At 43.3% G+C, this 22,693-nt stretch overlaps 1 protein-coding gene across 1 annotated transcript; it reads left to right on the top strand.

The window, feature by feature from the left end:
- Nucleotides 1–661: 661 nt before the first annotated feature.
- On the top strand, nucleotides 662–14,568 carry DDX18 (DEAD-box helicase 18). The gene is made up of 14 exons (XM_016190627.2): nucleotides 662–819; nucleotides 2,377–2,757; nucleotides 3,280–3,420; nucleotides 4,733–4,868; nucleotides 5,115–5,215; nucleotides 5,331–5,530; nucleotides 5,625–5,739; nucleotides 6,801–6,940; nucleotides 7,709–7,870; nucleotides 8,189–8,341; nucleotides 9,890–10,003; nucleotides 11,465–11,521; nucleotides 12,144–12,321; nucleotides 13,298–14,568. The coding sequence occupies exons 1-14, from the start codon at nucleotides 735–737 to the stop codon at nucleotides 13,438–13,440; spliced, it is 2,106 nt and encodes a 701-aa protein (XP_016046113.2). The 5' UTR covers nucleotides 662–734; the 3' UTR covers nucleotides 13,441–14,568.
- The last annotated feature ends 8,125 nt before the right edge of the window (nucleotides 14,569–22,693 follow it).

The raw sequence follows: 22,693 nt of genomic DNA, 5'->3' as shown, positions 1-22,693 counted from the left end.
CAGGTTCCAGATGTTACCGTGAAGCCAATCAGACTTCCCTGGACAGACAACCCCACTAATGTGTCCTGGAGCCCCACCTCCCCAGAGCCCCAACCCACTAGGGAAAGAGAGAGACAGGCTGGGAGTATGGATCGACCTGTCAACGCCCATGTTCAGCGGGGAAGCAATTACAGAAGCCAGACCTTCCACCTTCTGCAACCCACAATGACCTAGGGTCCATACTCCCAGAGGGATAAAGAATAGGAAAGCTATCAGGGGAGGGGGTGGGATACAGAGTTCTGGTGGTGGGAACTGTGTGGAGTTGTACCCCTCTCATCCTATGATCTTGTCAATATTTTTTATTTTATAAATAACAAAAAAAGTTATAAGATAACAGGGGTATAATTCCGCGCCGTATCCCACCACCAGACTTCTGCATCTTTATTCCCTCCATAATCTCCCCTCTGGGGAAACTCAACAGACCTGAGAGCTCCAGCACAAAAATATGAAGAGGGTTGCTTAGTCCTCCGCTCCGCTAGGGGGAAGCACACAGAATCGTCTATTAAGGTACTTCGGTGCCCAGACCGGAAGCATTTCCTCCGGACGCACTTCCGCCCCGCAAGGCTTGCGTATTTTCTGCAACGCAATAGCAGTGGAGCGAGACGGCGAACAGGTGACCAGACCGGAAGTAGCGTCACTCTGGGGAGCCGCGGATCCGGCTTGCCAGGCCTCCTTGGAGGCGCTTTGCGGAAAGCATGTCTCACCTGCCGATGAAACTGCTGCGCAGGAAGATCGAGAAGCGGAACCTGAAGCTGCGGCAGCGGAACCTGAAGCTCCAAGGTGAGATGCCCGGGCTCCGTGAAGCCGGAGGGGTGTGGTCAGGGCCCCCGCGGCTGCGGTGCGGGGCTGGCGGCCTCCGAGCACGTGACGGCGGGGGCGACCGGCTGCGCGCCCCGGGGTGGGACTGGGGGCTGGGGCGCCTTGGCCGAAGCCCACCGACTGCTTTTATCTGTCCTCAGCCTCGGCTTCTCCCCGCACGATTAGACCAGGGAATCCCTGGAGCCTCTTGCTGGCCATCCTGCAACGTTGCTAGCAAAACTCACCTTTTTTTTATTAACTTTACTCATTGGATACAGACAGCTAGAGACTGAGAAGGAAGGGGGGATGGGAGAGAGACAGAGACACCTGCAGCCCTGCTTCACCACTCGCTAAGTTTTCCCCCTGCGGGTGGGGACCGGGGGCTCGAACCCGGATCCTTGTGCAACATGTGCGCTCAGCTCAACCGGATGGGCTGCCTCCTGGCCCCCAAAGCTCACTTTCACTACTGTTGTTATTACTATCATTAATCATCACCAAAGTCATCACCGCCCCCCAGCTGCCCTTTTCCCGCGTCTGTCTGCTCCTGCGAACTTCAGGACCCGGTCGCCCGCGCTCATCTAACTACTGCGGGCAGTTCTTAGCCACGAGCCCGGGCCCTGCCTCAGCTGTCCCGGCCCCTTACCCTTCTCTGCCGCCCTGGCTGTAGATCCCCAGGGCTTCGGGTTTAGACGGGAAGTTCTTTACGCCTTTCCCAGAGACTTGAAGGGATTTTACCAAACCACACACACACACACACACTTAGTACTCCCTTGATTTCCTTTTTTTTTTTTAATTATTTATTTTAAAAGGGAGACATTAACAGAACCTAGGATAGGAGGAGTACAACTCCACACAATTCCCACCACCCAATCTCCATATCCCACCCCCTCCCCTGATAACTTTCCCATTCTCTATCCCTCTGGGAGCATGGACCCAGGGTCATTGTGGGTTGTAGAAGGTGGAAGGTCTGGCTTCTGTAATTGCTTCCTCGCTGAACATGTGCCTTGACAGGTCGATCCATACTCTGCTCTCTTGATTTCTTAGTCCTCTCTGACAGTGGCCAGAGATCTTGGGGTTATGTGACCCATATTGTGATTCTGTATAAAATGTAAAAGCTTTGAAGGCCATGTTGGAGGCATCCTCCCCAGTTGGTTTTCAACAAATTGTTTCAGAGAAATGATGGAAGAGATTAACAGTAACACAGGCACGACTGTTGTCAGACCCGAGCTGTTTAAATGCCCATGGTACTTAATTCAGAATTGCGGTGTTTGGCAATTAAAACAAATGTAACGACCCCAGAATTTTTCTCACATTCATTTTTTTTCCACTTTCATAAGAAAAATTGTGAGAGATGGAGTTCTTGTAGTAAAACACCATAAAATTGCAAGTGGTTTTAGCAGAATGAAATGGAGCTTAAAACTAAGTCATTTCAATTCGAGAAGCCACAGGCTTTCTCATTTGGAATTTCAGTGTTTTCCAACTAAACCTTCCCTACTTTGTCACAGCCTGAGTGTCTGTTTTGTTTTGTTTTTTATACAGGGGCCTTGAATGTGAGCCTATCAGAAACTCAAAATGGAGATGCATCTGAAGAAACAGTAGAAGTAAAAAAACTTAAAAAATCTTTAAAACAGTCTGTAAATCCGGACTTGTCAGAAACCCAAAATGGACACGGACCTAAGGAAACAGTGAAAAAAGTGAAAGTTAAAAAGCCCCTAAAACAGCCTGTGAGTGTGGATTTGTCAGAAGCCCAAAATGGCCCTGTATCTAAAGAGACTGTGGAAACCGTGAAAGTTAAGAAATCTACCAAATTAACCAGTGGGGAAATATTGACTAATGGAGAAGTAGCAACACAGTCTCCCAATACAGAGGCAAAGAAGAGGAAGAAGAAGAAGAGAAAAGTAACGGATGATGCTGGTCCTGGTATGCGCTTCATTTATTTATTTTCAACTCCAGCCATTTGGTTTTTCACTCTTAAAATTCCACTTTTACTCTGTGCATACAGTGTGTGACTGCTGTGATCTGTGGGTCAGGAACTAGCCTTGTAGCTAAAGGAAACACTGGGGGAGATGTTACCTGTTCTCAGGTACTGAGTGATGTGTTTCGATGTTCTCAGTCTTACTGTTTAAATGAAGAGATTTGGGGGTATCCATTAAAGCAAAGTTAGCTTTTGTTGCAATTTTATCTTGGTATAGAAGGGAAAGCAGGGCTTCTATGGAGGGGGATCTTCCCCCAACCCTGATTAATTTGCTTTATTTTACGTAAGAGAGATAAGGGGAGGAGAGAGAACCAGAGCATCATTGTGGACCACACGGTGCCAGGGATCAAACTCTAGACTTCTTGCTTGAGAGGCCAGCATTTTATCCACTGTACCACCTCTCAGGCTGCATTCCTCCACCCGCTTTAAGGAAACTGCTCTTTTGCTTTTTATGTTTAAATCTAAAGATGGCAAAAAAACAAAAATTGAAAACAAAAAGGAATCTGAAGAAGGTGCCCAGGGTCCTAAAGAATCAGAAGGTGGTGTGGAGAAGACGGGTGAGGACGAAGATGACAGTGAAGTGCCCCGCCTGCCTCTGGGAGTGACAGGTGAGCACCAGGGCATCTCCCTGATCATTTAGCACGCACTGCCCTCCAGCGCACAGGAAAGAGGAAAGAAGGAAATGTTCTGCTGTTTCCCTGCTGCTCCTCTTTGTCTTCCTTGGGTTTTGCTAACATCTCTGCTTTTCTCTTTGTCTTCATTCCTAACACTGAATTGTAGTATGTAAGCAAACAACTTGTGACCCTTTGTTCCTTGGGGTTTTTTGTTTTGTTTTATTTTTTTCTCTCCCCCCCCCCCAAACTCATTTCCCATTTTAGTAGGAAAATTCTGGTTCATTAACATCAATCAGTATTACCTACTAGTGTCTACCGATGTTGCATTTAATAAGAGCAGTTATTTTAATGTTGAGTACCATACCCCAGGTCACCTCCTTTTAGTCAAGAGGTTAGGTTAGAATCAGTTGCTCCTAACCAAAAAATTATCTAGGAGTTACTTGTTCTTTGATTTGGGTTCTGCTACTTGTTAAAATGTTAAAGCCCCTTCCCCCCCCCCCCCCCGACCTGTTTAATAAAAGTCACTAAGCAGTATGGCCATGGCTGTTAACCAGGACGACTTTACCACACGGGTAGATTGACCAGCTCATCTCGATTTGCCTGGAGTTAGTTACCACTTCTAGTGTTGAAAGGCCTGCATCCTATAAACTTGCTCTGTCCGTGTCTAGATCTGGCTCTTGGGTATCTTTATTGTTAGGGATTTAATAATGGTTTCTAAGATTATAGGGATATGGTTCCACACCCACCTCTAGAGCTCTGTGACATCGCAGCTACCCACACACGTTTTGAATGACTTAGACTGACATTTTTCCACCTTAGCTTTGAAAGTATTGCTACCTGGGTTATCTCTGGGGTATGACAAATCCACCTGGCATCTTCCATCCTCCTCTTCCTCCCCCCTTTTATAGAGATGGAACTGGAGAGGGGAGGGAGAATGTACCTTTGAGCTCTGGTTTCCCACCTATGTTGGGGTGGGGGTAACTTCATGATGGGTGAAGCAGTGCTGCAGGTGTGTTAGCAATTTCATTTCATACATTTGATTCTATCTTCCCTATTCCTTGCTGTTTTGTTACAGCGTAGTCTCTAGACATTAAATAATACAACCATAAGAAGGTTAAACAGAAAAGTATAGGCAGTTTTTCCTTCATCTAGGGTTGATTGAGGTTAAGATAGGTACACACAGAGAATTCTTAGAACATTGACTCCAGCCCAGTAGTACTTTTAATCAGCAAAATCAATCTAGACAACCCTAACAGTATTAACTATCTTAAAAGATAATTTGTTAATGTAAACTGTTTTCTGTTAGGAGCTTTTGAGGATACTTCATTCACGTCTCTAAGTAACCTTGTCAATGAGAATACTTTAAAAGCGATAAAAGAAATGGGCTTTACAAACATGACTGAAATTCAGCATAAAAGCATCAGACCCCTTCTGGAAGGCAGGTATGGTTAACATTGATTTTGAACAGTATCACTGCTTTTAGTGCTAACAACCTGAAAAGGAAATCAGTATGTTCTGCTGTATCAAGTCACATGTCTAACTTACATTCTTATTTCTGACTTTAGTCTCTAACCCAGGGGATTGATTTTAGTGACAGAAAAGATAGAGGCTTTATTTTTGTTGTTCATATTATATACTTGCTGAGTGAGTAATCAAGTGTGTTTTTTTGTTTGTTTGTTTGTTTTTAGGGATCTTTTAGCAGCTGCAAAAACAGGCAGTGGCAAAACCCTGGCATTTCTTATCCCTGCAGTTGAACTTATTGTTAAATTAAAGTTCATGCCCAGGAATGGTAAGGCTTTGATCCAGTTGTTTCTGCCAGTACTTCTCTAGCTTGTTGTAGCTGCTGTGAACTACAGATGGCTGGTATTAGTATTGCAAATGTATATTTGTTTGTTGATTTTTAGGAACAGGGGTCCTTATTCTCTCGCCTACGAGGGAACTGGCCATGCAGACTTTCGGTGTTCTTAAGGAGCTCATGACACACCATGTTCACACATACGGATTAATAATGGGTGGCAGTAACAGGTCTGCCGAGGCACAGAAACTTGGTAATGGAATCAATATTATTGTGGCCACGCCCGGCCGCCTCCTGGACCATATGCAGGTAAGAGCTTTATTATGTAATGATGGAACTCTCTCATTGTCTTATGTGAAGCAAACATGACAGCTAACAGTTTTCCTGTGTCCTTTCTCATTAGAATACCCCAGGGTTTATGTATAAAAACCTACAGTGTTTAGTTATTGATGAGGCTGATCGTATCTTGGATGTTGGATTTGAAGAAGAATTAAAGCAAATTATTAAACTTCTGCCAAGTAAGTTGGTAACAAATAGTGTTTTTTTTTTTTTAATCATTTTATTTAGGACAAGTGATTATTGGAAGTAGGTGGGGCCTCTTCTGTATGGAAACAAAAATTAAAGAGTGTGAAGCAGTTTGGCCAATCAGTATTAGAAATATTTTGTAATTCAAGTGTCAGACAGCTAATTGGTGAGGAGTGATGGCGCCATTGCAGAGATTCTAAGGCAAGTTCACTGCCCCTAATAGAAGACTCCCCCCGCCCTTTGTTTTCTCACCTCATCCAGCACTTCTCAGAAACTCTTGTGGGATGACGGTGACGTTTGAGTTGCCTGTAGTCATTGAGTCATCATCAACTCTGATTAGGCCATTTCCCCATTCACTGTACATTTTGTCTAGTGTTTTAAGATAGAATTGATATAATGACATGTATATCTTAAATGTTCAGTTTGCCATTTTGAGTTACTTATACCTTTGGAAGCATTAGTCAATACAGTAAACGTTTCTTGCTATCACTCTCAAAAGTTTCTTTGTGCACCTTTGTAATCCACCACTATATATTTGATGAACTTATCAATGAAAACAATTGGGAGTGAACTTTTCTGTATATAAAGATTTTAAGCAAGGGGCCAGGTGGTGGTGCACCTAGTTTAGTACATGCATTATAGTGTACCATGTTCAAGCCCCCAACCCCCAGCTGTGGTGGGGGAGAAGGGGGAGCTTCTTGAAAATGGTAAAAGTTCCTCTCTATTTCTCTTTGTCCTATCAAAATAATTAGGTAAATATTTTTAAATAGATTTCAACCGATTTTTTTTTTTTTTTATCAGATATAAGGCTATTCAGACTTTGTTTCTTTTTGAGTAAGATTTAACAGTGTGTCTTTTCAGGGAATTGTCTCATCTAAAATGTCAAGTTTGCAGAAATAAAGTTGTGATCTTTTACTTCTTGCCCATTTTGGTATCTATAGTTAAGTCAGACCTCCCATCTCTCATAGCCCTACTTAAATCATGAGTAGCTGTGAAGCAACTATAAAGATACTCTGAAAGCTCAGGATTCTTTTTAACACATAACTGTTTCCAGCACGCAGACAGACCATGCTCTTTTCTGCCACACAAACTCGAAAGGTTGAAGACCTGGCCAGGATTTCACTGAAAAAGGAGCCACTGTATGTTGGTGTTGATGATGATAAAACTAATGCCACTGTGGACGGTCTTGAACAGGTGCTTTTATTTAATATTTAAATATGTGAGATTCTTCTGGTGTTGCCTGCAATTGTTTGGAGAGTCTTTCAGGAAGTAGATGCACTAGTGAACTTTTAATTCAGATATAGTGAACTTGAGTATTGGGTCTCTGGCTTTCATAGTTTTGCTTATATTGACTAATTTGCTCAACTCTGTATGTTTTCTCTTAATACTGTTTGCTCCACAGAAGATGTTATTGGTCATTACAGTTTTAGATACAGCAATAAGAAAATGCTTAAGATATAAGGTAAATTAGAAGATACAGTAATTTCAGATATGTAGCTATCTGAACTGGAAAGGGTCACAAAAATCCAAAGTACTGAATAAAAATAGATCTTAAAGATGAAGTTTTGTGGGATAAAATATTCTAAATTTAATTTTAAAATATTTATTGGAATTTTTGTTTTTAAACTGTGGTTACCAGAGCTCTTAATGACTTTTTAAAAAATGAATTACTGAATGGGTCAGCAAAATAGCTGTTTTGCCATGTGTATGACCCAGGTTCAAGCCCAACCCTCACCACATTGGAGGAATCTTTAGTGCTGTATTAAAATTCAGTGATTGCAGCCAATAAAAGGAGTCAAACTAAAATTACGCTTTTTGATATTTTTGTTGCAGTGAAGACAGTAATTTTGCTAAGTTAAGGCATAGCTACTCTGTTCTGTGATCAGCATCAAGGTATGCTCATTTGTGAAACTGAAAACATCCGTTGATTTGTTTGTATCTATTTACTTGAACCACTTCTAGGGCTATGTTGTTTGTCCTTCCGAAAAGAGATTCCTTCTACTTTTTACTTTCCTTAAGAAGAACCGAAAAAAGAAATTAATGGTCTTCTTTTCGTCCTGTAAATCTGTGAAGTACCACTATGAGTTGCTGAACTACATCGATCTGCCTGTCTTGGCCATACATGTAAGTAACCAAGGTGAGCTTATTTAGAACAGCGTGTGCTTAGCAAGTTGTACAGTGGTGGGGCTCTGAGGAGTTCAGTTGACAGTAGGTGATGGGACCCTCTGCAGGGAGCTTTTCAGGGTGTGATGGGCGTGACAAGCCACCAAGAAGTAAGAGATACCAAATACTTGGAGAAATGGGGCACAGTCCAGGGAGAACTCCTAAAGCAGTTAACAGCAACTAGGGGCTAATAAATAAAGAACAGTTGGGACTTTGCATCCAGACTTTCTAAAACCGCCTCAAGATTCCAGCTCTAATGGGTTTTCCCTTTGTTTTTAGGGAAAGCAAAAGCAAAATAAGCGAACAACCACTTTCTTCCAGTTTTGCAATGCAGACTCAGGAATACTGTTATGTACAGATGTGGCTGCTAGAGGGCTAGATATTCCTGAAGTTGACTGGATTGTTCAGTATGACCCTCCAGATGACCCCAAGGTAACGAATCCTAACAGTCTCTCTAGGGCAGCTCCACCTTACAAAGTGCACTCTTGCTGCAGGCGCCCGGTAAAATACCACATTTCACCTGCGAAGGTTTCTCCCTATACTATTCAAGTTATGTTTTACTCTATGGTCATGGAGAGATTTTCTGGTGCTGATTGTGTTTAGGACTTGGGGGGCTTAACTGAGTCAAGACTTCTTATAGCATCCTTGTCTTGGGCCTGGGAGACGTTGCGGTGAGTGCTGAGCTTGAAGGCAGCTAGTCAGGGCTGCTGGCTGGCTCTCACCTGCTCGGAGAGCAGTGAAGCAGTGCTGTAGGTGTTTCCCTGTCTCCTCCTTTCCTCTTGGCTTTTTCTGTTTTTGTCTAATAGAGAAGATGTAAGTAGAAGGAAATAAATAGCATGAGGTCCCAAATTCAGTCTGTATCATCCTGTGTGCCAGAGTGTGATGCTCTAGTTCTCACTCCCTCTCTATCTTTGTTACTAAATAAAGTCAAATAGGGGAGATAGCATAGCGGTTATGCAAAAAAGGCATTCATGCCTGAAGCTCTGAAATCCCAGGTGCAATCCACCCAAACTGCTGAGCAGTGCTCTAGTAAAATGTGTGTGTGGTTTTCTGTTGTTGTTTTTTGCCTCCAGAGTTATTGCTGGGGTTCAGTGCCTCCACGAATCCACTGCTCCTGGAGGCTATATTTTCCCCCTTCTTTTGACCTTGCTGTTTTATTGTCATTATTGATATTGTTTTTTGGATAAGGCAGAGAAATCGAGCAAGGAGGGGAAGACAGAAGGGGAGAGAAAGATTGGTTTTTAAGTTTTTGTTTTTCTTTTGAGTCTACAGGGTTATTGCTGGGGCTCGGTGCCTGCACTATGAATTCACTGCTCCTGGAGGCTATTTTTTTTCCCCTTGTTGCCCTTGTTTTACCATTGCTGTGGTTATCATTATTCTCATTGATATTGTTGGATAGGACAGAGAGAAATGGAGAGAGACAGGGAGACAGACACCTGTAGATCTGCTTCACTGCCTGTGAAGCAACCCCCCTGCAGGTGGGGAGCCAGGGCCCCAAACTGGAATCCTTGTGCCAGTCTTTGCACTTTGCGCCATGTGCATTTAACCTGCTGCACTACCGCCCGACCCCCTATATTAAGTATTTTCAGTGAATAGTAGGTTGTATATATAGTCAGCATTCAGATATATTTTTTTAATTATAGACTTGTTCAGTTATTTCTTTGATAGGACAGATTGAGACGGGTAGGATAGGGAATATATATGGGGGGCGCTCTCGCATAGAGGAGACAGAATAACTGAGGACTCTGCCCTGCTTTCTTTTAGCCTTGGTGATTTTCCACTTAACTTGTGCTGCGTGCAGCAGGGATGCATGCTGGCCTAGACTTATGGATGGTGTTTTAAGGTCTGTAGCGCAGCCCTGGAGTTCGGGTGACATCTAACGCAGATGTGCTGATAAAACTCTACCCGCAACTCTGAAAGTCCTGGAAATGCACATGTGTGACTGGACTCCACAGTTAACTCAGCACTTCCTCACCACAGGAATATATTCATCGTGTGGGTAGAACAGCTCGAGGCCTAGATGGAAGGGGACACGCCTTGCTCATTCTGCGCCCTGAAGAACTGGGTTTCCTTCGTTACCTGAAGCAATCCAAGGTAAAAGATACTCGCTTGGTAAAGCTTACGTTGGGAACAGGTTCTGCCGGACAGTGATTATTTGCCAATGCAGGTGGTCTCAAGCACGATTAGTAGGTGTCTGAGGTGTCACGACTTAAACGGTGCAGTTAGGACACTCCCCACAGTGAGGCAAGAAGACTTGATGTGGGTCTGGCCCCAGAAATGGGAATAGAAGAACCTGTTCTTGTCTCTGGCCTTGAGCTCTGTGTGCTCAGCCCTGCATGCTGTCTCCTCAGTGCCCCACATTCCTCAGTGCCCCACATTCCTCGCAGCCCGATTTGAAGCCCTCCTCATTCTGTTTCCTGCTCCACAATCTCCTCTAAATCTCTTCATCTTCATATCATTCCTCCCTTCACCTGGCACAATGGAGATCCCAGTCCACTCTACCTCCTTCTCCTGCCCCTTGTTTTCATTTCTGTTTCGCCTTCAGCCTTTGTTGTGCAGTTAGCTCTCTTAGCTCTCTACTGTCCCAAATCTCTCCCAAAGTAAGAATAAGATATTTCAAACCTGTTGTCTTACCCATATCTCCAGCATGGCTGTTTCCTGCTGCCTTTCTTCTGTCTGTCATTGTGGGAAATCGTGGTATGTTTTTCTCGTGGTATGTATTTCTTTTCTATTCTCCCTGGTTTCAGTTCTCTATCCCACCAAGTCTAAAATCTTTAGAATCAAAAGTAGAAGCTAGATCTCAAAACACTTGTGGAGCCTCCTTTTCCCTGACGTTTGCTTTCTCTCTGGCCTTCCAGCTAGAGGCTGCCAGCTCTGTTGGCCTTTACCTGGCAGCTAATTGCAGTTCTCAAAAAACTGCCCTACAACTTCTCCACTTGGCCCTTGACTTCTGCTTCTGGAATTCACTGTCCCTCCTCTGTGAGACCACAGCACAAGTGGTCATTAAATTAACCATTTCCCTGTGAGACTATGAACGCTCTGAGGGCTGGGTTCTAAGTTATAGGGCTGTGTCCCCACACACACACCTAACACAGGCATTTTTCTGGCTACCTAGTAATTGATAACTGATGGGGAAACATTTTTCTGTTGGAGTTTGTGGTCATTGGGGCAGCTCTCCTCATCTAGAGAGATGCACTAGCTTTCCCTCCAACTAGAAATCGAGGCTGCTTCCTCATGGTGTAGAGAAAACAGCTTCACTGATTCGTCATCCCTTCCAGCTCCTCGCTTCCCTTTCTAGGAGGCTCCACAACACAATTCATAGAAAGTTAGCAGACGAAGGAGGAGATGGGATTTTTCAATTGGCAATTAAGATACAAGGAAACAGGCATCTGTCTCAAAGCACCCCATACCCCTGGCTATCCTGACATCTCTTCGACAACTGATAAGCTGCACTGAAACCAGCCCTGCCTAGCTCTGTCAGGCCTCTGCTGCTCACGTAATAAGTCTGGATATAGGTCTATCTGGCTTATTAATCTTTATGTCTTCATTTTCTAGGTTCCATTAAGTGAATTTGAGTTTTCCTGGTCAAAAATTTCTGACATTCAGTCTCAGGTATGCTTTTCTAAATGTCTGTGTGGAAGTTAGCCTCAGCTTTAGCCAGGAGCTGCCTGTTGAGTGTTGGATGAGCAGTCATCTGTCCCGAGTCTCCCTTTTCATAAAATACAAGCTTTGCGGGGTCAGTTGGTAGCTCACTGGGTTAAGCGCACATAGTACAGAGTTCAAGGATCCCAGTTCAAGGCCCCAGCTCCGCACTTTGAAGGCAATTAAGCTCACCACTATACCACCAAAGCCTGCACCTGAAGGAGGGTCACTTGACAAGAGGTGAAGCGCAAATCTACAGGTGTCTGTCTTTCTCTCCCCGCCCTTCCCTCTCAGTTTCTCTCTGTCCTATCCAACAATAGCAATGGGAAAAAAAGTAGCCGCCAGGAGCAGTGAATTTCTAGTGCAGGCACTGAGCCGTAGCAGTAACCCTAGAGGCTAAATAAATAAATAACAAGCTTTGACCTCCTGGTCACCATGTTCCTGAGGTGTCTTGTGTTGCTTTAGTCTTGTTTCAGTCTATACTGTTTCAGAACTTAAACGTTCTTACTGCAACCTGATTTTGTAAATGTTAATAAAGTCTTAATGTGCATGAAATTTACTTTGATTTTCCCCATCTGTTTTTCTATTACAGCTTGAGAAATTGATTGAAAAGAACTATTTCCTTCACAAATCAGCCCAGGAAGCATATAAGTCATACATTCGAGCCTATGATTCCCATTCTCTGAAACAGATCTTTAATGTTAATAACTTAAACTTGCCTCAAGTTGCTCTGTCATTTGGATTCAAAGTGCCTCCGTTTGTTGATCTGAGTATCCTTTTGTTGTTATCGGTTCATCTGTGAACTGGGGGGCAAAGTTGGGTGGTAAAGCTTTTGAGCTTCTACTTGGGGCTGGTGTGTGCTTTGGCAAGGCCCAGTGGCCCAGGTATTTATCAAGCCCAGGGTAGTCTGGGATTAATTATTAGATCCTGAGAATTAATGGAAATAAAATAGGTGGTAACTTAAAATGGACAAAAGAACTTGACAGACCATGAGAGGGAGTTGCACAGTGCAGCAAAAAGCACAGAAGATAAAAGTGCAGGGCCTGGGGCATGGAGGGGCTTTAATGTCCAGACTTAGGGGGAGGAGCAGGGTGTCCTGAAGAGGTGCTGAAGAGAGTAAATTAGTCTTAAGAAAGTTTAATCCTCACAGCTGCTGAAGGATTTTATGCAGGCAGCTCAATAATCAACTAAAAAATAAAATGTTGGGTGGAGGGTAGATAGCATAACGGTTATGCATAGAGACTCTCATGCCTGAGGCTCCAAAGTCCCAGGTTCAATTCCCGCAGCACCATAAGCCAGAACTGAGCAATGCTCTGGTTAAAAAAAAAAAAAGAAAGAAAAAAGTGTAAGTTGTCTTCCAAATAAAAAACAATGTCTCTAGTTGCTTCTGTTAGGATGTGAAATGTGTGTTTGACAAGCACATTTTCTACAGAAGGAAAGTAAGCCAGCTAAAGTGAGGCCTGGTGTTTAACACTGCCAGTGACTCCTACGGAGACTAGAGGGTGAGAATTCTGCTTCACCATCCCCACTGCCCGTGCTATCGTAACTGCACTGCTATCGTAACTGCACATGTTACTGTTGGGTCACATGTGAACAGAAAGCGGCTGCACATTGACCTGTGTGCCTGGCTCAGCTGAGGGCTTGTGGAGGGGCAAGAGTGAGTAGCACGGTTGTCATTGGAAGCCTGTTATAATTCAGTTCATTTTTTTGTGTTGCTTAATTTCCTTAAGAAATTTCCCCCTTTAGATGTGAACACCAATGAAGATAAGCAGAGAAAGAGAGGAGGAGGTGGTGGATTCGGATACCAGAAAACCAAGAAAGTTGAAAAGTCCAAGATCTTCAAACATATTAGCAAGAAGTCGTCCGACAGCAGGCAGTTCTCTCACTGACTCCTTTCCTCGTGGCTAGACATGGCCTCAAGTGAACTTTGTTCATTTTAAAAGGAATTTTGTAGCTTTGAGGTTTGTACTGACATAAAAGGAGTATAAATTGATTTTAGTCGCAAACCCTGAACATTTTTTTCATCTGGGGAATATAAAATAGTTTATCTGATTTTTATTGCCTAAGGACAAAGCAAGGGCTCTCTCTGGTCTTTAAGCTTAAACTTTCTTTTTTCTTGTCAAAAAAGCATTGTTTTAATGTAAAAAAGACAGATGACCTCATACACTGGACAAGTGGTAGTGTTAATGTGGAAAATCTTCTCTGTGTTCTTTTGGTTCGAGTTGTTTCTTGGATGTTACAGAATTGATTTAAAAAGACAGCCTTGGGAAGTGCCTGAGAGAAGCCCCTTGGAAACTGAAAGTAGCATTCATTGATTTTTTTTTTTTAAGCAGAAAATATGTGATATCTGTCCCTGTTTGAATAAAGTACCTCAACAGTTCTAATGTGGAGTGTGGATGATACAGCTGGAATTAACAGAACTTCAGTTATACTGAAGTATATCAGATGTACTCCGTTTGGTTACTCAACAAAGACTTAAAAATTTAGATGCAAAATGAGAGACACTCGTGCAAATTTGTCCATTTCTAGTGGTTTGGATTTTGGTAAGGCTTCTAACTCTGGAGAGTACTTAGAACATAAAGAAATCACAATAGATGAAAAACCAACCATTGGACAGTGTAAACTGCCTCTAGCAGATCCATGAAACAAAAATAGATTTGTGGTGATAATTAAAAATGAAGAGTAATAAAGACAAAACGTTAGCAAAAAGTGTTTTTTGTTTTTTTTTTTTGCCTCCAGGGTTATCGCTGGGGCTCAGTCTCTGCACTATGAATCCACTGCTCCTGGAGGCTATTTTTTTTTCCCTTGTGTTGAAATTACTGTTGTTGGATAGGACAGAGAAATCAAGAGAGATGGGGAATAGACACCTGCAGACCTGCTTCACTGCTTGTGAAGCGACCCCCCTACAGATGGGGAGCCGGGGGCTCGAACCAAGATCCTTGTGCTGGTCCTTGGCTCTTCATGCCATGTGCACTTAACCCTCTGCACTACCACCCGCCCCCTTCCCCCTTTTTTTTTTTAAACAAGATCAGTACTGGGGTGCTGGGGATTGAACCTGAGGCTTTGGAGCCTCAGCATGAGAGTGCAGAACCACTGTGCTATTTCTCACCCTGTTGTAGGAAGTCTTGATTCCTATTGTAAATGTTTTGTGTTTTAGAACTACAAGATGGTTATTGCATTTTGTGGTAGTTGAAAACCAAAGTTACTGGTGTTTTTATATTGTGAAAGTTAGGACATCAATGAGAGCATTCCAGTGTGAAAGGGAAAAACAGTATTCTGCACCCTACTTGACCACTGTCACCCTTGCTGGACTGACTGGCCAGGGTTGTAGACATTGATGGCTGAACTCCCCTGACGTTTAACCAGTAGCTGGTTGATCTGTGCTTCTTGAGAGACAATTATGTTTCAAAAACTGTACAAAAGCAAAGGGAAGAATAATCACTGAAATTCAGTATTTCTTTGTATTTTGGTATATAATCTTCCCGTGTTTTGTATGCATTTTAATTTTTTATCAAAAGTGATGGTACACTCTACACACTTTGTAATCAGCTGTATCTCGACATTATTTTCCCATGTCATTAAATATCTGCACTAATTTTGTGTTGCTTGTGCTGCTGTCCTTTCTCTCTGTGCCATGGTCTGCTGGCTCTAGGTTCTAGACCCCTGCTGTCACAGACACAGCCTGCTCTCGCTGTCTTGGTGTGGCCTATGCCATGGTCGCTGGGTCTAGATTCTAGGCCCCTCCTTTTCTCATTCTCCAGAGATTTTTCTGAGAAAAGGTCTGTGAACAAAAGATTGTTCTTGCTGTGCCAACAGTTTATCTCAGGTACTTGCTGTGAGTCCTGTGTGAGGTTCTGCCGTAGGATGATCCATACAACGAGACTTTGAAACTGGACAGAAGTCAGATGTGAAGTTAGTTACTAGAATCCACTAGGGGGTCTGGGCAGTGCCTTCTGCAAGGCTCACAAACAAGAGGGGTGAGAGCACAGGCCAGCAGCACGTGGGACCATTGATTGACTTAATAGCTGGGCTTGACTGGCTGGGTAAAGAAACGTGCGGGCAAATATACATGCAAACTGGGCTGTAAGGTGCAAGCAGCAAGTAGCTGCACATGGAGGGAGGGTATTTTAGTGGTAGCCAGGCCCCTCCCCTGCTGGTAGAAAGTGGGGCCTCAAACCTGGGTCTTTGAACCATCGCGAGTCTCCTAAGAAAAGATATCTTTCTACAACTCAAGTCCTTTTTCACATCTCTTCACCATCAGAGTGGTTTCAGGTGCTTTTAGAGAGTAGATGAAACCTATGACTGTCTGCGATTCCCAATCTCTCCAGCAGAGGGCACTCAGCTAGGGCCGGAGAGGACAGGTTGCTGATAAGGGAGGGCTGGCTCCAAATCACCTCCACAGAGCCAAGTGTGATGTGTCAGTTCTTTATGTTGCCAGAGGAGGAGTATAAGGCACGTCTCTCATCTACCTGGAGGGAAGAGAGCACAGAGTAGGGAAAGTAGAAATTTGTCGCATTCCATCATTGCCATCAGAGCATGGGCCAGAGAAATAAACAAATGTGGGCCCAGAGCATTGAGGTCCCTGCTGAGGGCTTTATATGCTTTCATTCCAGTAGGCCTGAGGACAAATCCTTACAAAGAGGAAAGGGACGCTCAGCAGACAGTGTACTGGGGGCAGAGAGGTAGCTCCCCCCGGCACGGTGTGTTTCTTGGCAGGTGCTTGACAGGTTTGAGCCCTGGCAGCACATGGGAGGGGCTGTAGCACTAGAAGAAGTTCTGGTGTTGTGGTCTCTGAATGGGAAAATGTCCCTGACTAGTGAAATCATGCCTCTGTAAGACCCCGACTTACGAGGGAGAGAGAGTAACAGCTGGTAAGTAAATGTTCCCAGGGCACATGTGTTCTATGCAGCCTAAAGCTGTCTGACCACGGTGAGCTGAGCTAGGCCTTCCTCCTCTGACCACAGAATTGATGCTGGAGTCTTCAACGACGCAGACAGCAGGAATCAGAAAGTGATGGTGCTGAGGGTTTGGCCTCATACACTACAACAGATGGAGCTACCAGGCAGGCAGCTCTGAGGAAAGTGAAAAAGGTATAAACTACGGTCAGTAACCCTGACGTTGCTGATAGCACATACAGACAATACTCGACTTAGCCAGTATCAACTTGAGATTTTTCAACTTGATGGTGCAAAAGTGATACGCAAATCAGTAAAATGTCCTTTAAGTTTCATCATGCCCCATGTAAATACCCCCAAGTACTTAAGAGCACTGCTCAGCGCTGGCTTATGGTGGTGTGGTGAGTTGAACCTGGGACATTGGAGCCTCAGGCATGATAGTCTCTTTGCATAACCATTATGCTATCTACCTCACCTGTAAGTACATTTAATATAGGCCAGGCTGTGTAATGTTTGGCTGTTTAGAGTATTCAGTGCACTACATACAGATCACCTGCAGGCTTGAAAAAATGCTCACCACTTAATATTAGGGAGACAAATTCACAACAAGGTACTTCCCCAGCAGTGAGAATAACCTTACATCAAGAAGACTGAAAACAACAGTGCTGAATAGAGAAAAACAACTCTGCACTGTTGGTGGGAAGGTAAACTGGTCCATCCTCTTGGAAAACTGTCAAGAAAATACCTTGGGGGGCAGGCAGTGGTGCTGCTGGTTGAGTGCACACATTACAGTCAGTGCACAAGGACCCAGGTTCAAGACCCACAAGCGGTGAAGCAGGTCTTCAGATATCTGTCTTTATCCTCCTTTATTCCTATCGAATAAAATAGGGCCACGATGAAGGGAATGTAATAATCTCTAGAACTGGAAGTAGTAAAGAAATAGATTCAGGAGCCAGGCAGCGCTGTACCCAGTTGAGCGCACATGTTAACAATGCACAGATTCAGGCTCCTGGTCACCGCCTGTGAGGGAAAAGCTTTGAGAGTGGAGAAGCGTGTTGCAGGTGCCTCTCACCCTTCCTTCTTTATTTCTCTGCCTTTATCCAGTAAATAAAAAGAAATAGAGTACCTTTAAAGATCTCAACTCATGGTCCAGGAGGTGGCGCAGTGGATAAAGCATTGGATTCTCAAGCATGTAAACAGTTTGATCCTGGCAGCACATGTACCAGAGTGATATTCTCTCTCTGTCTCTCTCTCTCTCTCTCCCTCTCTCTCTCTCCCTCTTCCTCTCCCTCTCTCTCTCTCCCTTTCCTTCTCATTAGCAAATATTTTTTTTTAATTTTACAAAAAAATGTCAACTCTGCTGTACCTTGACTTCACTAAGTTTGGGGCAGTTATAGAAGCAGTGGGGATCTCCTACAGCAGCATCTGCTTCCAGCCAAAGGACTTATTTGTACATGCACACATTTCTCAGGATTCTTTGCACTTAGAAACAAAAACATGCATTCAACTTTGGTACGGTTTTAATGGATTTTTAAAAAATGAAACTACAGGAATGGGATAAACTTTAAAACATGCTATATTTGATGCAAAATTAGACCTCTGCTGGGCTAGCGCTGACCAGACTTCCCTGGACAGACGACCCCACCTGGAGCTCTGCTTCCCCAGAGACCTACCCTACTAGGGAAAGAGAGAGGCAGACTGGGAGTATGGACCGACCAGTCAACGCCCATGTTCAGCAGGGAAGCAATTACAGAAGCCAGACCTTCTACCTTCTGCAACCTACAACGACCCTGGGTCCATGCTCCCAGAGGGAGAGAGAATGGGAAAGCTATCAGGGGAGGGGATGGAATATGGAGATATGGTGGTGGGAATTGTGTGGAGTTGTATCCCTCCTATCCTACGGCTTTGTTAATGTCTCCTTTTTTAAATAAATAAAATTTTTTAAAAAGATTCAGTTGTGGGGCCAGGTGGTGGCGCACCAGGTTTACCACACACTGCAGTGCACAAGGACCCAGGTTCAAGCCCCTGGTCTCCATCTGCAGGAGGAAGGCTTCATGAGTGGTGAAGCAGGGATGCAGATGTCTGTCTCTCTCCCTCTCTATATCCCCTTCCCCTCTCAATTTCTGTCTCTATCCAATAATAAATTAACAAAAAAGTATTTAAAAAAAAGATTCAGTTGCTACCTCATAGAAAACTACAGCAAACTGTGAAGCTAACAGATCAGCCCAACTCTATATCCCCCACCCCCATCTTCAAGTTCTCTACCCAAACAGTTCAGATGACAACGCCATATAACTGGGTGATCTGACCAAGACATCAAAGAGGAACATTTTACCAAACTCCTAAATGAAGAAGGACTAGAAAGATGGTGGGAACAGTGTCAGAACTATTCTGGACTTTTCTGAATCCTCACATAAAAACAGAACAACTAGAGAGCAAATTTAAAAAAAAAAAAAAAGTCTTTGGACAGTAATTACAAGAAAAATGGGTGAAAAGGTGTTCCTTTGAATCCCAAAATATAAGTGGGTGGCATAAAGCACCAGTATGCCCAAAAGAGCTTCTTGGCAAAGCAGTGAAAAATAAGGTAGCAGCTGGGCATTTGAATAAAAGAATCCCAAAATAACCAACAGGAGGCCAATGTGAGGACAGCCGCAGTGGAAACTGGGAAGTTTTCCCTTTCCATAGTGACTAAGAGCAAGGTGTCTTGCACGGGAGGCAAGAGAATTCACTCAAGAAGTCTCATCTCTTTGAAGGTGTGTGTGTGTGTGTGTGTGTGTGTGTGTGTGTGTGTGTGTGTATGTGTGTGTGTGTGTGTGTTTATTACCATATGACTCAAATACTGTACAGACACTCACCAAACTCAATACATGCGTTTTTTGCCTATTTGTGAGGTGGTACAACCGCAACTATAATCAGTTTTGACTGCCTCAAAAAGACATTCTCTGTCCAGGGAAGTCCAGTTGGCATCATGGTAGTATCTGGAACCTGGTGGCTGAAAAAAGCATTTAACATATAAAGCCATACATATTGTTGACTAATCATGAACCTCAAGGCTGGAGTTCTACAGATGACAATTTGGGGGTCTCAGTTTTGGAAATAGCTAGTAGGTCTATTTTAGGTATATTCCAAAAGGCCCATGACTTTATTAGTTTTTGCCTGAGCCTGACATCTGATATGCAAGTGGACCCAGATTATTGTCTGGGGGAGATGATGCCATGGCTGGAAAAAGGGCTAGAAAGCTGGATCAGGGAAGTGAGTAGCTCCCAAATATGGGAAAGTATATAAATATTGTTGACTATAAACCCCATCGACTTTATCTGGAGCCTACATTCAGCACAGGAGTCTATGTAACCTCTACATTCCTATAGATCCGAACTTGCATTCTGTGGTCATCAGTAGGAACATTCTTAGTTGCACCAACTTCAGGACCCATCTTCTTCAGGTAGTAGGTAGAGTATGTTATCCAACCCCACCAATGTGTCCGGGAGTTCCATTTCCTCAGAGCCCTACCCTACTAGGGAAAAAGAGAGACAGGCTGGGAGTATGAATTGACCTGTCAACACCCATGTTCAGTGGGGAAGCAATTACAGAAGCCAGACCTTTCACCTTCTGCATCCCACAATGACCCTGGGTCCATACTCCCAGAGGGTTAAAGAATATGAAAGCTATCAGGGGAGAGGATGGGATATGGAGCTCTGGTGGTGAGAATTGTACCCCTCTTATTCTATGGTCTTGTCAGTGTTTCCATTTCATAAATAAATTAAAAAAAAAAAAAAAGACATTCTCTTCTCAGTAGTTATTCCCCAAGTCCTCCTGCCCCAAGCTACTGACAACCAATAATCTACTCTCTGTCACCATAGGTGTGCCTATTCTGGCTCTGTCATGTAAATAGACTCTTAAAACATGAGATCTTGGGGCCAGGTGGTGGTGCACTTGGTTGAGTGCACCTGTTTTTTTCTCTCTCACAAGTGTCCTTTGATGAACAGAAGCTTTGCGTTGTCATCAAGTCTACTTTGTTCTTTTGTTGTTGACGATTGTATCTCTGGTGTCAGATATAAGAAAACATTGGGGGAGTCCGGCGGTAGTGCAGTGGGTTAAGCACACGTGGCACAAAGTGCAAGGATCAGCATGAGGATCCCAGTTCAAGCCCCCAGCTCCCCACCTGCAGGAGAGTTGCTTCACAAGCGGTGAAGCAGGTCTGCAGGTATCTATCTTGCTCTTCCCCTCTCTGTCTTCCCCTCCTCTCTGTCCTATTTCTCTGTCCTCTCCATTTCTCTCTGTCCTATCCAACAACGATGACATCAAGAACAACAATAATAACTACAACAATAAAACAAGGGCAACAAAATATTTTTTAAAAAATTAAAAAAAAAAAAAAAAAAGAAAACATTGCCAAAACCAAGGTCGTGAAGAGGTTCCCTTGTGCTGCACAAGAATCGTGTGGTTTTTGCTTTTAGATTTTATTGCTTGATCCATTTTGGTTATTATTGTATATGGCTTAAGGTAAGGGCCCAACTTCAGTCTTTCACATGTTGAAAGCCAGCTTTTCTAGCACCATTTGTTGGAGAGGATATTATTATTTTTTTCCTTCTTGAATGGGTTTGGCATCTTTGTCATGAATGAATCGCTCATATATATGTTTGCTTATTTCTGGACTCTATTCCAATGGTCTACTGTATCTGTATTTGTGCTAATGTCATACTGTTTGATTAATCTGACATCATACTAGTGTTTGAATTTGGGAAGTCTGAGTCATCCAACTCTGCTTTTCTTTTCCAAAATTGTTGTTTTTATTTTATTTTATTTTTGAGAGAGATTCAGACAGAGAGAGACACAGAGCGAAACCCCAGAGCACTGCTCAGCTCTGGCTTACGGTGGTATGGAGGATTGAACCTGGCACTTTGGAGCCTCAGGCATTAGTCTGTTGGCATAACCATTATACTATCTCCCCCACCCCCATAATTGTTTTTATACTTAGGGCTCCTGAGAAGCCACGTACATCTTAGGATCAGATTTTCCACTTCTTAAAAATGGAATTCTGATAAGAATAACACTGAATCTGTAAATCACACTGGTATTTCTTCCTATTTTAGCAATATGATCTTCCAATGCGTGGACATAGGGTATCTTTCCATTTATTTCACATAATTAGCGTTAGCTTTTTAAAAGATATTTCGTTTATTTATTTATTATTGGATAGAGATAGAAATTGAGAGGGGTGGGGTGATAGAGACAGAGAGACACCTGCAGCCTTGCTTCACCACTTCTGAAGCTTTCCCCTGCAGGTGGGACCAGGGGCTTGAACCCAGGGCCTTGCACACTGTAGTGTGTGTACTTAGCCAGGAACACCACCACCTGGCCCCAGCATAACTATTTTATTTTATTTTTTAATATAATCTTTTTAAAACTATATTTACTTATTAGGTAGAGACAGCCAGAAATTGAGAGGGAAGGGGGTTAGAGAGGAAGCGAGATAGAGACCTGCAGCCCTGCTTCACCACTCGCAAAGCTTTCCCCCTGCAGATGGGGACCAGAGGCTTGAGGTCTTTGCACATTGTAATGTGTGCTCAACCAGGTATGCTACCACCTTGCCACCAGCATAACTTTTTCTTTTTTAAAGATTCATAAATATGATATCTTTGCTTTATTCTATCTTCAAAATATGAAAACAAAAAGAAGTTTTATTTCCCATTGTGACTGACTGGCTGCCACTATTTCTTTCTAACATTAGCAGAGAGCTGGGACGATAGCAACATAGTTATGAAAAAGACTCAGTGCGGGGGTAGATAGCATAATGGTTATGTAAAGAGACTCTTATGTCTGAAGCTCCAAGGTCCCAGGTTCAATTCCCTGCACCACCGTAAACCAGAGCTGAACAGTTCTCTGGTAAAATAAATAAATAAGGTCCTAGGTTTAATCCTTAGCAACAGCATAAAACAGAGTTGAAAAGAGATTTGGTTAAAAAATTACTTAGACTAATAATAACAATCACGTTATTTGTTGAAATAACAGTTAGCTTTTTACTGGATGTTTTTTAAAAAAGGCCTTTTGGTGAAGCAGGTGGTGGCACACCTGGTTGGGAACACAGTTACCATTCAAAAGGACCCAGATTCAAGCCCCAGTTCCTCACTTTAAAGGGGGATGTTTCATCGGCAGTGAAAGAAGTCTACAGTTGTCTTTCTCCCTTTCTATCTCCCCCTACCCCTGCTCTAAATTTTTCTCTGTTTTAGCAAATAAAATAGAAAGA

Source organism: Erinaceus europaeus, chromosome 18 (genome assembly GCF_950295315.1).
Source record: "Erinaceus europaeus chromosome 18, mEriEur2.1, whole genome shotgun sequence".
In the NCBI taxonomy this organism is placed as follows: domain Eukaryota; kingdom Metazoa; phylum Chordata; class Mammalia; order Eulipotyphla; family Erinaceidae; genus Erinaceus; species Erinaceus europaeus.
The sequence above is the reverse complement of the archived record's forward strand: the minus strand, read 5'-3'. Positions and strand labels throughout refer to the sequence as shown.

Excerpts from the sequence above, each read along its gene's own strand:
- DDX18 (XM_016190627.2), top strand. The coding sequence starts at position 735 with ATGTCTCACCTGCCGATGAAACTGCTGCGCAGGAAGATCGAGAAGCGG. Across the intron at positions 8,342-9,889 it reads ACCCTCCAGATGACCCCAAG|GAATATATTCATCGTGTGGG; the intron begins GTAACGAATCCT and ends TCCTCACCACAG. Across the intron at positions 10,004-11,464 it reads GTTACCTGAAGCAATCCAAG|GTTCCATTAAGTGAATTTGA; the intron begins GTAAAAGATACT and ends TTCATTTTCTAG.